The sequence below is a fragment of the Triturus cristatus genome, chromosome 9 (genome assembly GCF_964204655.1).
Source record: "Triturus cristatus chromosome 9, aTriCri1.1, whole genome shotgun sequence".
Taxonomy (NCBI): domain Eukaryota; kingdom Metazoa; phylum Chordata; class Amphibia; order Caudata; family Salamandridae; genus Triturus; species Triturus cristatus.
The window spans coordinates 1,009,685,079-1,009,702,623 of NC_140592.1; the positions used below are offsets into that span (position 1 = coordinate 1,009,685,079).

The window sequence follows — 17,545 nt, forward strand, 5'->3', positions numbered from 1 at the left end:
GCCCTCCTGCCTCCCCGGATACTTCTATCTGTTCCAGTACTAACTTACTTAGATACATTACACATGGACATCCTTTTCTATTTCTTACTAACTCCATCATAACCCTCCATGGCAAAACAATCTGGAGATGGAGTCGATGCCTATACGCACTATCGTCCTAAGAAGGAGTCACCTACCTCGTGACTACAAAAGACTTCTTCCAAGATAAAAACAAACTGCAAACATCCGAGCCCAATACCTGATGGCGATCTTTGCACAAGTATACGATTCTACAGCTCTACATGCCAAGAACAGATGCATACTGGTAAGCAGCATTTTCCTTAAAGCTTCTCCTAATGACAGCCGGGGCAGGTCCCTCCTGACTCCTTAGTGTTCCATGCTGCAAGAAATCTGGCCTCTTCCCAGGCAAAGGGAAGTGCCTCCCCTCACCCGTACAAGGAAAGAAAGCATCTCAGCATCGCTGGCAAGCAGGCAGCTGTTGGTGCAACAATACAGTGGTTAATCGCCTATTCGGTGGGTTTGCTGTCCAGCTATGAAAGGTACTACTGGAAGGAGATGAAGGTTCCCTATTACAACACCTCCTGAAACATAGTGAAGAGGTGTGAGAAGCTGGTCAAAGGAAATATAATTTCAGATGCAAATATCTGTTGCACATTGGTTGCTGCATTTACTGTTTCTCACAGTATCAACCCCGGCATTTTGCCCTGCAGCCACTTAAGTCTTTGCGTCTCTGGCCAACAACACCTTCTTGACATTCCATTCGATGAGATGCTCTCTTTGGTCCCTGATTGGATGAGATGTTCGCAAAAATCGAGAATGCAACCGAGATTGCGAAGTCCTTGGGTCCCTGCAGTCTTCTACACTCAGGATCTCCTTTGACAGGCAGCAATCGAGGGGAAGGAGCAAGATCACACCCTGGTTATAATCGGTGGTTCTGCAGGGCTACTACAGAGAATTTCAAATTACCCTTCACAACATCCCACCACACCAGCGCACCCTGAATCAAGCGCACCAAGAAGTCATAGCGCTTCTTCAAATGGGTGCTATAAAGCATGTGCCCAGACACCAATGTCTATTCATTGAACCTCCTCAGTACAACAAAGGATGGCTCCTTCCAGCCCATCTTAGACCTGATGCCACTCAATCTGTGCATCCTTTCACAGCACTGTCATATGACACCCCTGCAGTATGTCATCCCGCAGTTCCTTCAGGGGGCAATTCGTGATGGCATTAGCCTTCAAGAACACCTATTTCTGCATTTTGATCTACCCTGTCACTACTTCTCCAATAGGGTTTAGCAAGTGTCTGGGTGTGGCATCTTCATCTTCTCATATCTCAATGACTGGCAAATGAAGATCAGCAGCAGGCAGCAATGTGTAGCACACACTCCTATAGCTCTATCCATGCTCCACTGCTTGGTGTTCACTGTAAATGCAAAGAAGTAACACCTCCAGCCCAAACAAATTCAGCCCTTCCTGGGCTCAATCTTAAATGCTGTCACAGGGAAGCATACCCCAACCACTAGAGGGTGATGGCATTTTAACAACTGCATCCTCTTTTTCATTCAACTCGTCCCATTAGTAGATGCTCGGCGATTGCCAGTTCTTTTATATGCAGTCAATTCTGTCCTCATGTCTATGACTCCCAAAAGGCTGCAACGACTGATAGAGCTATATGTAGGGTATTTGGAAGGACTGGACCTTTCCACAAACCATCTCAAATCCCATGTGATGGTGGTGGGACCTAGGAATACCAGGCCAAAAAGATTTGTGTCAAAGGGTCATTCCACCTCTAGGGTTCAGCACTTTTCCTACCTGGGGATTCTTTTAGACTCCAGGTTTTCTTGGCAACCACTGATGAAGAAAAATTTGCTGAAACTTAAATCTACCACTGTGGGGTTAGCTAGACGTTTGGGCCAAACTAATGTAGATGCGATGTTAAAGGTCTACAAGGCTAAATGTGTGTCACTGGCCAGTTATGGCTGTGAGATTTGGGGTTATGTATCGTGTCTCCAGCTACATTTGGTCAGAAATTCTTTCCTTAGGGGCCTCCTCAAAGTTCCTGCAAGCATCCCCTCAAAAATGTTGCATGAGGAAGTAGGCATTGGTTACATAACAGACTGGATTGCGCTTTGACCCCTTATCTTCTGGCTATCAGTGTGGTTGAAAGAAGCTCTCTCGCTTAATAGGCTCATAATACATGATTGTATGGACCTGGAAGGAGCGATGAGTGTTTGTTAACCTATATCAAAGTTGCTTTTAAGTCTTTGGGTCGAACTAAGCTATTTTCTAATCCTGAACGGATAGTCAAGAGGGACATTCCCTGGGTAAAACAGGCTGTTTTTGAAAGGGCAGCTTCAGAACGGGAAGCCATAGCCCTTCATAAGCTTTCCTTCCGACAATTCATTATGATGAAGACAGTGCAGGGCATTGAACCCTATCTACTGTGAGAACTATCTTCATATCATAGGAGGCTCCTGACTGACTTAAGGTGTAACAAGATTTTATCAGCTTTTGTTACCTAGAGAGGCCTGGTGTGCAGTTTCGGATCTCCCTCCTTGCCCAGGCGTTCAAGTGTCCCTTCCTGATACTTTTCATATTCTTATGATATGTCCTAGATTTAATTGGCTGTGCCACAATTTAGTCCGGCCTCTTCTGTTGAATCAGGATTTTACTCAAGTGTGGCCAGCTTTTTACTTTCTCCAGATGTTAAAAAAACCCACTATTTGTTATTATTGAGCCCTTTTTATCAGGGGTTATTAATAGCTGCTAAAAATGAATTATAGACGGCTGGTTTTAATTGGACAGGTGTTCTTTTAATTGAGGAGATGAGCTATATTTATTCTATGCCTTTTTATCATTATGTGGATTTTATGTATATATTGTGTTGAATGTTGGAAGATTTGGGATACCGATTTATTACATTGCATGATGTTTTTTCTATGTACTTTCATGATTTGAAAGAAGATCGAATACAGTTATAACTAACTGACTCGTCCCTCAGCTATAGTTAGAGTAATGAAGCTCTTGGATAGGATGGCATCTTGCACAGCAGTTGTGCCACACACCAGATTGCACATGTGCCCACTCCAACAGTGCCTAGCATTACAACGGTCGCAAGTGAAGGGCATTGCGTGAGGTTGTGCATGACACCTGGACCGAGGGCGACATAGCAACTACTTAGAGCTCATGATCATTCACCTAGCCCTGAAAGCCTTTTACTCGCTTGCCCACAGCAAGGTGGTCCTTCTAAGGATGGTAAACATTTCAGTGCCTGCATACAGAAAGGAGGGGGGGCTCATTCACCTCAGCTGTTCGCACTTGCACAAGACATCTGGCACTGGGCAATTCACCACAAGATCCATCTCCTGGCGGAACACCTGAGGTTTGATAACAACTTTGTAGACCTGTTAAGGAGGATGAATCAACAAGTCTATGACTGGAAACCTCACCCACATGTGCTTCACAGGTACTTGCAGCATTGGTGACCACCAACCTCTGCGCCACCCCAGAAAACGCAAAATGCCCAAGGTTTATCTCAAATTTTCCACACCCACAGTCGATAGGCAATGCACTGTGGATGAAACGGTCAGGGATATTTGCCTATGCTTTATATGCTTTATGGAGGGCACTGGGGATGACTTAAGGTTCTTCATTCACATGATCTGCCAGTAATTTGGAGGCCAATTTTCTTTATCTTGATATCCAAGTAGATGACCATAGGATCATGACGACAGTTCATCATAAACCCACAAATAAGAACTCTTTGCTTCGTTATAATAATAATAATAATATTAATAATAAGCACATTTGTAAAGCGCCTGGTTACACTCAGCCAGTGTGTCCCCGCCTTCCCCCCCACAAGCACCTCCGTCTTATTGCCACTCAACTTCAGGCAGTTATTGGCCATCCATGATGCAAGATCTTGCATGCATGCCACGAAGTTGGAGGCTGCCGTATCCTGTGCTTGTGTCAGGGAAACCACCAGTTGAGTGTCATCGGCATAGGTCACAACTCTGATCCCAAACCCGTCTGCAATCTCCGCTAACGGCGTGACATAGAGATTGAACAGGGTCGGGCTCAGGGTCGATCCCTGCGGCTCCCCTTGTTTCAGTTTGATGACTTTGGAATAATGAGAACCCTGCCTCACCTGAAAACTGCACTCAGACAAGAAGGATTTTATCCAGCTCAATGCACTGCCAGACACCCCTCCTTTCCTCAGACACTGCAACAATGTATTATGTACCAACAGTTTCAAAGGCGGCACTTAAATCCAACAGGATTAAGGCCGCCGTCTGTCTCTCGTCCACATATTTCCTAATGGTTTCAGTGGCGTGTAGCATGGCTGATTCTGTCGAGTGGAGGGCCTGAAAACCCGTCTGAGTGGGATGCCGGAGATTCTATTTCCCAATATGCCCAGTAAGTTGCGTGTTTACCACTTTCTCCGCAACCTTTGCGAAGTAAGGGAGTAAGGAGATTGGACGCAGATTCTCCAGTTGATCTGGGCTAATGTGCGGTTTCTTGGGTAGCGGAAGGACCACTGCTTCCTTCCATCTAGCTGGCACTATTCCTGTCCTGAAAGATAACTCCAAGAGGTGTCTAATACATGGCTCAAGAGTTGCGATGCTCCCTCCCAGCACTTTAGGGGAAGCAGGGTCTCTTGGAGAGCCCGATTTGACACTAATACAGATTTTAGTTAACAGCTCTGGAGGGGGAACGGTAAATCTATCAATGCATTCTATCTCTGGAACGTTCCCTGCTTCCCCCGCGGTCTCATGGCCTACTCGAGCAGAGTCCGGGAAGGTGGAGTGAATTTCCTCCACCTTATCTGCAAAGAAATCCGCCACACGGTTGCACGACTCCTCTGAGCCAGTTGCTGGTACTGGCGTTGTTGCTAGGGAGGATATTTCTTTGTAGACCCTGAACAATTCCCTTGCCGAGTTTTCCGCCGCCCCAATTCTCTCCTGGTAGTAGGCTGCCTTAGCCCTTCTAATGAGCCCATGATAGCTCTTCAGAGTGACTTTATACTCCCTCCTAACCTGGTCCGAGAAGTCTTTCCTCCACCGCCTTTCTAGGCGTTTACAGTCTGCTTTAGCAGTTCTCAAGGCGGTGTTATACCAGGGAGCCGATTTATGTACTCTTCCCGGCATTTTTTGTGACCAGGGAACGGTGCTGTCCAGTGCCTCCAAAATGCAGCCATCCAAATTTTCGCATGCGCTCTCGACATCTAAGCCCCCCGGCAACCCACCCTGCGAGAGAGCACAGTTAAACTTATCTTGAGAAAAGCCAGCCCACTTCCGGCATGCTATTTCCCTCTTGGATTTCTCCTGTGCCTTTAACCCCGGCAACTTCGTTATAGATCATTCCACTGTAGATCACTAAGGGACAACCGACTAATTCTACTAATCTTCAGATATCGCAGAAATTGTAGTTCTGCATAGGAATTTCAGTTGACTCACCCCTTCTCTGTAACAAACTGAACCACAGTGGATACCTTAGAGTAGTCATATAAAACAGCTACAACCTGGTATTGAATACACCTAGAGAAGCCCTACATATCATACTTGTGTCCGCGTTTGATTCACTGTCAGCCCAGGTACTTAATAATATTATCAGAAAACACTAGTTAATTATGGAAACGAGTGAAGAGTCTTTACGTAAATCCAGATTTGCCTTCAAGCATTCCAGCAATTGGAAAGGCAAACTAGTTTACACAAGACCCAAGAATGATATTAATGAACCACAACATTATGGCTTACCCCAGCTCCAAATGGTCATCACTCATGTGGGTACAGTAATGCACATGCCTTGACTGATAAAAGCAGTGAGGTCTGGATCAGGTAATGAAATCACAAAATGTGGCAACAATACAAATTCACCAACTGTAACGTCCACCTGTCCTTGTGGGCTTTAGCTTTATTATATAGGTCTTACAACCAGAAATATGAACCTTTGGATTCAAAAGCATATTCGCACTCTGTCTGAAGAATTAGCCCACGAGATTGGTAACTCACTTCATGGAATTAGGTCATTCCACAAATGCCTAAACAGTGCTTATATGTGTCTCTGTGATTAACCCCACAGTGGAACAGATGTTATATAAAAAAAAAAGCAAGATGAATCTTTCTAGAGGCAACAGATAAAAGGTGACTGAACGACTGTATACAATGGAACCAGGTGTCAGCCTGCTAACTCGCCTCTCTGTTTGTGTGGTGTCATGGTTAAATTATGTAATTTTGGCAACCTGTACTGGTGAATCAATTAACAGTTTGTTTTTCTTTGAAATCTTACTATACATTGATGTATATCTGGACGTCCATCGACATGGTATTAGGTCATTTATACCGGCTACTCTACTAATCTGGCACCCTGCTTTTTTTGCACCTTTTTCTTTTTGCTATATTGATCATCTGATATAATACATCCAGCTGGGTTTTTATAATCAGATTATCGCTGTACCTAATGAGTGTCCTTCAGCAATATCACATATTCCTTTTATGTATTATAACATCACAATCCCATGCCAATATAGCGCTCACGATCATAGTACCGAGTACACTCACAGTTCTGTGCCATTTAACTTAGGGGCCATCATGCCAGAAGCATCATGTCCTGCATTTGGCGCTCCATTTATGCCAGTGATTTTTGCCACTACGCACAGCTACCTACTGCATTAAAGAGGAGCGTCCATCACACCGATATTATTCTCTGGCAGTCCAGTGAGGACCGCCTGACTACTTCCTATTGTGATGGTGTTTAAACTGAAGACTTTCAGCTTTCTTGTCTTTTTAGACTGCATGTTGAGGCACTTTTTTTGCCAATAGCTTGTTCAAGAGGGAAAGTGAGTCACATGGCATGAGCAGACTTGTACGTCCATGGCAGCAATCCTGGAATGTTTTTTCGTACCATTTCAAAATGGCTGCAGTGTGTGCACAAGCATGCACATCCTTTGCAGTTTATGCTTTTTAATGCATGTACATGTTGCATACAGGAGGATCAATGCAAACATGCATTAGCAAACTCATTAGTTTGGCATTTGCCTTTAAAAAGCAAAGACTATTTTTTTATTTATTTGCAGAGTTTTATATAGCGTAAAGATGACCCTACAGGGTATTAGAGCACTGTACAAATTGCAGTCAGGTCTTTGCAAGGGACAAAACCACATATAAAAACAGATACATTATATCAAAAATGGCTTGGAGGATCCTAGATCCAGAGGTGCCCAAATGAATGACTAAGATGACAAGTGAAGGAATCTATTCATCAGAATCTTTTTTACTTCATTTTTGAAGAAGGTAGAGGAAAGGTTTGTCCTAGTTTCTGGCAGAAGTTTGTTCCATATTCTAAGGGTAGACCCGAGAAGGAGTAGTTGTAAGTCTTTTTTTAAAACTTCTGTGGCTTCAGCAATAGGAAGTTAGAGCTTCTTGAGTAGTGGCAACCACCGGATAGTTCAGGTTTGTTGGCCAGATAAACAGATTTGTTGTGGTGAAGGGCCTTGTGTGTCATGCAAGCTGTCTTCAACTGGATTCTGGCTTCAAACGGGAGCCATTTTAGATGGATAAAATCAATTGTAATATGATTGAAACCTCTGGATCCTGTGATGAGCAGCAGAGGTCAGAGTGGCTCTTGGAGGAGCTAGCTTTGCTTTGGGTAGACCAGCGAGGGTAGCGCTGCTCCCATAATCTAACCAAGGATTGGCCTGCTAACTGAAAGTCATCTGGGGGCAAGAACGGTTTGGATTTCCTTAAAATGTTTAGATGGTAGTTGGCTCCCATTGTGGTAGCACCGATACGGTCTTGCATATTCAGGTGTTTGCCAATGCTAGTTTTGTTTCTATACTAAGAATTTGCATTTGCTTCATGTGATGTAGTGTATCATTTGTTTGCTGTAACACTTTTCGCCCTAAGTGGGATGGTATGCCCAGACGTGGGTCCCTTGCTCACTGTGCCACTGGATTCAAGCTAGCCTGGCTGAAGAAGGGTGACATACACTAAACCGGTCCCAGGATGATTGTTTCCGGTCCAGGGAGGACCTGGCCTAGCAGTTCGGTCTGGACTGTTCCCATGGGGCACAGGGTCAAGACTGATTTGCATATGGCTGGGTCCAAACTGGGGTGGCGTAGTGGGCAAAAGAACAATGGATTTAACCCAGATCTTTTGACTGGGGGAGAATGTTTGCATTGTCAGCATTCCGTCCATCATTTGTTTGCTGTAACACTTTTCGCCCTAAGTGAGATGGGTATGCCCAGACGTGGGTCCCTTGCTCACTGTGCCACTGGATTCAAGCTAGCCTGGCTGAAGAAGGGTGACATACCCTGAAACCGGTCCCAGGATGCTTGTTTCTGGTCCAGGGAGGACCTGGCCTGGCAGTTCGGTCTGGACTGTTCCCATGGGGCACAGGGTCAAGACTGATTTGCATATGGCTGGGTCCAAACTGAGGTGGCGTAGTGGGCAAAAGAACGATGGATTTAACCCAGATCTTTTGACTGGGGGAGAATGTTCGCATTGTCAGCATTCCGTCCATCATTTGTTTGCTGTAACACTTGTAGTGTATTTTGTGGCATAAATAAAATGTATGGGTGCAAAGCTTCAAGATCGACTGGGACATTGTGCTTTGTTTTGTTTAAATACTAAACCATAATACACCTGACCCTGAAAGAGGTGTATAATCTGCTTCCTGTGGTTTTATTGATCATTGGTATCCTTCAATAGTATCCTTTAAGTTGTATGTCATAATGAAACCCACATCCACTGCTCCATCCATGGTGTTACTAAGCATACGTTAAACCATACCCATATATGTAGCCCTCCTTATTCTTGAATGCACAATTCCTTACCGATGAATTTAAGGAATTATTGAAGTAAATAGATGGCAAGTCTTCAAGTACTAGCAATTCTAGATATCTTATGGTTGAAATCAACAAAGTGCCCCATCAAGGTGTCATTGTGATTCATTTATGTTTAGGGTAGTGTAGGAAGCTGGATTTCTGTTGCAGTAACCTCCCCACTTTTTTGCCAGATTTCTGATGCACTTTGACTTGATGTGCCCTGGGTCCCTGCCAATCAGGTTCCCAGAGACTGTGTTCTTTCCCAAAACTGTACATTGGTACTCACATTTGGCTCCTCTCTGGCCATATGCAAGTCCCTTATAAAAGGTACCATGGGTACCAAGGGCACTGTGACCAGGGAAGGCCTCTAAGGGCTGCAGCACATATTGGCCCACCCTTGGAGGTCCTGTACCTTGACAAACACATACACACTGCCATTGCGGACTGCGTGTTTTGGTGCAGAGAAAAGTGAAGAGTTGACATGGCGCGTATACGTGTGTGCCATGCCTACAACCCACTGCTGATGGTTTAGGTAAAATACCCCTCTAGCTGGGTGCACTATAACACTGGTGAGCGTACAGGTGCATGAACACTTTACCCCTACAGTGTCTAAGTCCATTCTTAGACATTGTAAGTGCAGTAAAGCTATAAAAGAGTATATGGCCCGAGAGTTTGTTATTACGAACTCCACAGCACCATAATGGCTTTACTGAATTCTGGGAAGTTTGGTAGCAAACTTCTCAGCATAATAAACTCACACTGATGTCAGTGTGGGATTTATTATACAATGCACTCAGAGGGCATCTTCGAGATGCCCCCTGAAAAATGACCAGCCTCTGGTGGGGTTGCCTGACTGGTAAACACCAACCTCCCACTACGAGACATAATTCTGGACCCCTGGGGTGGGAGCTTTTGCTCCCTGGGCCCAGAATCAAAGCCTTACCTGGGCAGAGGTGTTTACACCTCCCCCAGGTCAGGAATATCCATCTGTGGCAGGGGAGCTTCAAAGGCCTTGCTGCCTGTGGAATACGATCCCCAGCCTCTCCTGCCATCAGGAGTAGGCCCCCTTCCTGTCTCACCCCCTTATTGGTGAGAAGACAGGCGGGAAAATTTAGAGCTGCCCAGAAGGTGTGCCCACCTCTGCCAATCCTGCCCCTCAGGTGGGGGAGGCGAGGTGAAGCCCACGCTTCTGTGCCTGCCATCTTGCAGATGGCTGGCACTCTCCAATCGGGATTAGGGATTGTGCCCACTCCCCCACGTGGGGTGTGCACACCAAGGGTGTAGTCACCCTAACGTCGGTAGCCTATTGGCTACTGACCTCGAGACCCCTAAAACACCCCCTAAATACAGTATTTAGCCATGAACCTAGAAGACAGATTCCTGCTACCTACGAAGAAGAAGGACGAAAGAAGATGCCCAGCAGAAGAGACTTCAGAGAAGAACTGACTTGGTCCCAGCCCTACCGGCCCGTCTGCAGTTTCCAGAGATCCGGTGCCAAAAGTCACCTTGTCCTTCAGCCAACGACCTCCAGAACCCCTGGGAGTACTGGCTGCCTTCAACAAAGACCAGATCTCCTATGAACCACAGCTGTGTTCAAAAGAATCACCAAAGAAAGACTCCGAGCCTGTTGAGGACAAAGAAACCCGAAGCCTGGAACCACCTCTGCACCCGACTCCCTACGGCCCGAATCCGAGTGGCTCACCGATCCCACCGAAGTCCCCCAGCGCTCCAGAGTCCGAGTTCACCTTGGGTTGACCCCTCCAGTACTCCCGATGTCGCCTGCATTCCCTGCACGGAGACCGCCCCTCCCAACCGCGAGTGACCCGTTAAGGTGAAATCTGACCTCAAAAGGCACCCCTGCATCCGGCCGCTCTGCGCCCTGTAGAAGAAGACCTGAGGTGCACCTATATCCCTGAGTCTTCCAACTTACCTGCTCAGCTGTTGGTTCTTCATGGAGGACTTCCTGGACCGAGCCTGCAGCCAAAACCCAAAACCAGCAACTCCCATTGAAAACAACCGGTCACAAGACACCAGATCAGCACCCGGCTGCCCTAGTTCCACTAAGAGTGCTTTTTGAGTGCACCCTTGACCCTGGGGGAACCCTTGTTTTAACCCCAGAAACTCAACTCTCAATAACGTTTACTTACCTGCAAAAAGATATCCCATTTTTCTTCATAGGATTCCATTGACTGTTTTAATCTGAAAAACGTTTAAGTGTTGAGGGCGTTTTGTATCGAAACCTAGGAAACTGTGTTTTGATAAAAACCTTTTTACTCTCCTTTTATCCAGGAAATGTCCCAGTGTGTTATCTAGACATATCACACTGAGTAGAAAAGGAAATCAGCAAAGTAACTTTAAAAGTAATCACACAGTAATTGCAAAGTAACTGAAAAGTAATTTCAACTGTTTTTGAACATTTGACCTACCTGTATCTACATTCAACTGCATTATCAGAAACGTACTAATTTTACTTACCATCACCAAGTCTGGCTTTGCTCTAAAATTAAAATGCAACAAAGAAATATTTTGATACAAACAATTGGTCTGAGTTCAGTATTTGAGTGTGTGACATCGTTTCTTGTCTGTGTGTACAATAAATGCTTAACACTACTCTCAGATAAAGCCTTACTGCTCGCCCACTCTACCATAAATAGAGTAAGGTATTATCTACTTTTACCTCTGTAAGACTTTGGGGATCCACTGGACTCTGTGCACACTATACCTTACTTTGGTATAGTATATAGAGAGCCAGCTTCCTACAGGTAGGGCGTAAGAGCAATTGAATAAATGTCACAGTATGATTTGTTTTTCTTCTCTCTTTCAGGAAGAAGCAAGTCTGGCAGCTTCCAGGCACTCTCTGACAGTTAGTAATCATTCAATTAATATTTTAATAAAGCAACTTATTAAAAGTTTCCTTTGATTTCTCTTGTATGAAAAAGACATATACACTTCTTGCATTATACATGTTCTTTGCTATTGATTGATATTTTTGAATAGTAATTCATGTGTAATACTTATTCCTAGAGTAGACCATTGAAGATGTGAAAAACATTTCTAACATTATTACATATCTTTCCATCAGCTATACAAGATAAAGTACTACCCAACCATTTACAATCATGATATTTTGTAGCTTACCATAGAGAGGCACGATTTCTCATGCTGAGTACTCTTATGAGAATGTAGACCTATGATGTAACGTGCTATATCGGTACATTTGGTTGAAAATAATAATTGTAATACATAGCGCCCTGTATATGTGATATTAAAGGCACATCACTTGCTAAAATCTGGCATCATATTGAAAGTACCGAGGCCCTTGTCATAAGTGTGTATGTGCGTACATGTATGTGTGTACATGTATGTGTGTGTATATATATTTATATTTATATGTATGTATGTGTATGTATATATATATGAATGTATATATATACACACACACATATATATATATATATATATATATATATATATATATATATATATATATATATATATATATATATATATATATATATATATATTCACTGAAAAAACCATAGGTTTCACACATGTTATAGTTAGCTGGACATTTTACTGATAAAAAACCAATGAAATTCCCCCGTTATAGTTACTGTAGGCAACTATAACTCACGCGCCCGCAATCCTCTGCTGATGCTAATACTGTATTTAGACACTTATTTGCCCATATCTTCTTCCATTAAATTTTAGCTATACATATATTACAAATATTTTTTTTTCATAAAGACACATATGTCATCAGCAGAGGATTACGGTCGCGTGAGTTATAGTTGCCTACAGTAACTATAACGGGGGAATTTCATTGGTTTTTTATCAGTAAAATGTCCAGCTAACTATAACATGTGTGAAACCTATGGTTTTTTCAGTGAATTAGCAAAGTTTTTTAAATGCTATTTCCTAACTATAACGTGTGTGAAACCTATGGTTTTTTCAGTGAATTTGTACGGTTTTTTAAATGCTAAGTTACTTTACGCCATTTGTGGCGTGCGCGCCCACTTAACGCAGTTCGTTCCGTGCACGGTTTTTATCAACTTTAATAAGCCCTGTACATTTGCGGCCACCAAATGTACAGTGGGTGAGGTCAATGTGGATAGTGTTTTTTTTATTTCGATTTTATAATTTCATGTTGCCAAAATTACGTTTTTTTTCTCTATTAATAAGCCCTGCACATTTGGTGGCCTGCGGCCACCAAAAGCACAGGGGGTGGGGTAAGTGTGGATAGTGTTTTTTTTATTTTTATTTTTTTACCGTAAGCGTACGGTAAGCTTACGGTAAGCGTACGGTAAGCGTACCCCGCGAAATTGCCGAAAAAAAAATAAAACCGTTTTTGCTCTTGGGGGATGTTTGGGGACTCCCTCAACATGACTATGTGGGAGGGAGTTGTCAAAACAGCCCCGTAACATGTTTTTGGCCATCATGTTTGATAAACAACACTCAGTGCGAGAGACAAAATGGCGGACGCCGCTTCCTGGTTTCGGCCGATTCGAATGTTTACTAAGATCTAAGAGCCAATCAGAATCGCGCTCGCGCACGCCACCGTAAGCTTACGGTAAGCGTACGGTAAGCGTACCGTAAGCGGGCTCAGATATATATATTGATTTAAAGGCTATTTTCTCAGAATCTACTGAACAGATTTACACCAAACCTACAAAAGGCACTTCCTTGACCTAGGGACTACCTCTCTGCCAAATTTCTAGTAATTCTGTTCAGCCGTTCGGGCTGTAGCTCGTTCTAAAGGTCCTATGGAAAAATGCATGGGAAAACGCGTTTTGGGACCCCCCTTTTATCTCAGCCCCCGCTTGACGAATCCCCCCGAGACTTTCAGGGTAGGAGCGGAGCGTAGCGCCCCACCTATTTTGAGAAATTCGCGAGGATTCGTCGACCGGCGCCAAAGTTATTCAAAATAGAATGTTGAGGTTTTCCTATGGAAACGTGGTCCTAACTATAACTACCTACTGGCGACCGCCAGTAGGTAATATATATATATATATATATATATATATATATATACGCATATATTGCCATCTGAGAGGTCTCTGCCATGCCCTCTCAGATCGGGTGTAGGACGATGATCAGGGTATCATAAAAATATGCCTCACAAGATCTTACTTTCTCCGTAAGAGAAGAGAAGACACCCCATCAAGTTATGTGCAGGCAATTCTTTATTTTGGTGACTCACGGTTCATGCGTTCAGGCCTGCCTCAAAACCGGATATAATCTCTGACAAAGATCACTTCCTTAAATACATTTTGAACATAGAAAAAAGACAATTTTATTGCTCTAAAATATAAAACATACATTCATACACCTTGCAATTTCATGTGTATGTGAGTACATACTTCGCTAATATCACATTCAAACTCATGATCTATTTACTACCACTTCTACTCTTCTACGAGACCGAGAGAAGAACATTTTGATACATTCCATTCAGTTTCAAATCATATTCTACATAGACATTTTGTACTGGATTAACCCAACAATTCTGTGCTTCTAAGAAGATCCATTTTGATAAAAAAAATAATCAAAATTAATCCCAAGCGGGCAATTACCCTTTATATCAAACTCAAAACAATATGTTTGAGGCATATGAGCTGCAGATTACACACTTTTGCATAGATCGCCATCTGGTGTTGGGCCCGGATGTTTGCAGTTGCTTTTTCCTCTTGGAAAGTCTTTGGAAGTCACGAGGTCGGTGACGCCTCCCTTGGTTCGTATTGCACATGGGCTTCGGCTCCATCCTCAGATTGTTTTTTTCCGCCATCGGGCTCGGATGTAATACTTCGCGCTCCGGTTCCGAACATTCCAGTTCGACGATCGAAGCGGAATCGTCGCTCTCCGCGGTATTGTTTAGATACTGATCTCCTCAAAGACCTTCTTCTTCGACACACCTTCGATTCCAGTCATCGACGGCGGCCTTCGGGCCTATCCAGGCTCCGGTCCCGGCTGATGGAAAGAACTCCATTCAAGAAGTGCCCTCGATGTGGGTCCAAATTCCCCACATCGATCTTCATGAGGTGTGCAACCTCTGCCTCTCCCCTGAACACGAGGCCCGAGACTGTCCCGCCTGCAAGTCTTTTAGATCCAAAAAGACTATTCGAGATCGAAGGGCCAGACGAAAAATGGCGCACTCCTCGACTTCCATTCCAGTCGACATCTTCGGGGACGACGTCGAAGCTCCGGGACAGCAGCACACCGAAGAGGACCTAGTCAGTGCTTCCGAAGCCGACGACTCGGATGTGGAGGACATCACCCCGGCGCAGAGGGTCGTGAGTAAAATACCCCCTCCCACACCCGCGCCGACACCCAAAAAGGCTTCGGTCACGCCTTCGCCTCCGGGCCTAGGCAAGACCAAAGACACTGCTTCGAACACCCCACCTTCGGGCCCGGTGAAGAAGCCAAGTAAGCCTTCCGGTGACTCGCGCTCGAGCCAGCCTGCCAGCGGTGCCGAAAAACACCCTTCGGCTTCGGAAGAAGAGATGGGCCTCTACCTCGACACCGAGCTCCGCACCAAAGCCCTCGGTGTCCAAACCCAGCCTCTCGGTGCCGACCAAACATCATAAGGCCCTCGGCACCGACACTCCTGCGCCGAAGCCTGTCTCGGCACCGAACAAAAAATCGGAGGTTCCAAAAAAGCACGGCACGGACAAGCCTAAAAAGCCATCGGCCCCGAAAACGTCGGCGCCCACCGAACAACCAGTGTCGCAAGAAATTTTTACACCGGATCCTTTGCAAAAGACACTTACCAAGGATCCAAAAACTGGACATTTGGCACTGTCTTCTAAAAAGAGACATTTGGACAAACCAGCTCCACCTCCACCTCCAAAGAGGAAGGACTGTGCTACCTCCCCTTTCAGAGTGCCTTCCCCACCTCCTTCACCTCCTCCACCCTCTCCACCTCCGCCCCCTCCACCTTCTCCACCCCTGCCTCATCGCTCTCCAGCCCCATCTCCAGACCATGATGATCAGGGGGACCCATACTACGACCCAGCAGATGTGCCACAAGACCCCACCCCTACAGGATCCCCAGACCCCTGGGAGGATTATAATAATCCAGACATTCCAGATGTCCCACAAGATGACCTTTATCCATCCAGGCCATCTCCACTAGAAGACTCACTAGGTTTTCACCACCTACTTCAGAGGGCGGCACATTATCACGGGGTAGAGCTACACACTGACCCAGTAGAGGAAGATTTCCTCCTAGACACCTTTGATACTGCACATAGGTCTACTGCTATACTACCTATGCTCAAAGGGGTAATAAAACATGCGCCAGAGGTTTTTAAAGACCCAGTCAGGGCTAGGGTCCTAAACCCACGTATAGAGAAAAAGTATAAAGCTGCCCCCACAGATCCTGCCTACATCAAAGGGCCAGCGCCACTGGATTCCCTAGTGGTATCCACTGCAAGAAAGAGATCAAATTCCCAGGCGTCAGGCGAAGCACCACCGCCTGACAAAGAGTCAAGGCTCCTGGACGCGTCAGGAAAACGCACTGCGTCACAGGCAGCCAATATATGGCGTATCGCCAACAGTCAAGCGCTATTGGCCGGATACGACAGAGCTTATTATGATGAACTAGAAACCATCTCCCAGAAAAATATAAAAATAGGGCCAATGAATTAATTCAAGAGGGTAAGACCATAACTAATACCTCTATACGCTGTGCCTTAGACGCAGCAGACACAGCCTCCAGGGCCATTAACACTAGTATCCTCCTCCGTCGACACGCTTGGCTGAGAGTTTCAGGCTTTAAACCTGAGGTACAAGCCTCCATATTAAACCATCCATTTGATCAAGAACATTTATTCGGTCCAAAGATAGATGAGGCCCTCGAGAAGATGAAGAAAGACACAGATACGGCAAAATCTATGGGAGCCCTACAGTCACACCCTTCTAGGCGCTCCTTTCGCCGCTCTTCCTTTCGGGGCAAGGGCAGAGGCTACTCCTCAGATAGCGCGTCCACGTCCTACAAATCCCCTCCTCAGTCCACCTTCACAAAAGGTTATCAAAGAGGCGGCTATAGAGGCAATAACAATAAAGGCAGAGGCAAAACAAATACCGCCCGCTCTGCCACACCGCCTACCCAATGATTTTCCCCTGCTCCCTCCAGAACATCCCACTCCGGTCGGGGGCAGACTACAAAATTTCCTTCACATCTGGGAGTCCATCACATCAGACAAATGGGTGACCCAAATTATTCGTTCAGGGTACTGCTTAGAACTCACATCTACCCCCCAACATTTCACCCAGGCAACGTCCAATGTCACAAGAACATTCCACGTTAATAAAACAGGAGGTAATCTCCCTCCTACAAAAACACGCAATGGAACAGGTCCCCCACGATCAGCAAAATGTAGGGGTCTACTCCCTATATTTTCTGATACCAAAAAGAGACGAGACTCTACGACCTATCTTAGATCTCCGGCCTCTAAACACATACATACATTCGGACCATTTTCACATGGTAACACTTCAGCAGGTACTTCCGCTCCTCTCCCAGAACGACTTTATCACCACACTGGACTTGAAAGACGCATACTTTCACATTCCGGGACACCATGCCCACAGAAAGTACCTCAGATTCGTAGTGGACGGGTAACACTACCAGTTCAAGGTGCTCCCATTCGGGGTCACAACAGCACCACGGGTATTCACCAAGTGCCTAGCGGTAGTGGCGGCACATCTCAGAAGACAG

At 45.2% G+C, this 17,545-nt stretch overlaps 1 protein-coding gene across 2 annotated transcripts in view; it reads left to right on the forward strand.

Annotated features, from left to right (window-relative positions):
- The window catches only part of VIPAS39 (VPS33B interacting protein, apical-basolateral polarity regulator, spe-39 homolog), a 360,975-nt gene that overhangs the window by 56,355 nt on the left and 287,075 nt on the right, over positions 1-17,545 (forward strand). For both annotated transcript variants that reach the window (XM_085626643.1, XM_085626644.1), the window contains exon 5: positions 11,651-11,689. In XM_085626643.1, coding sequence (XP_085482769.1) covers positions 11,651-11,689 — 39 coding nt within the window. The remainder of the gene's footprint in view (positions 1-11,650; positions 11,690-17,545) is intronic.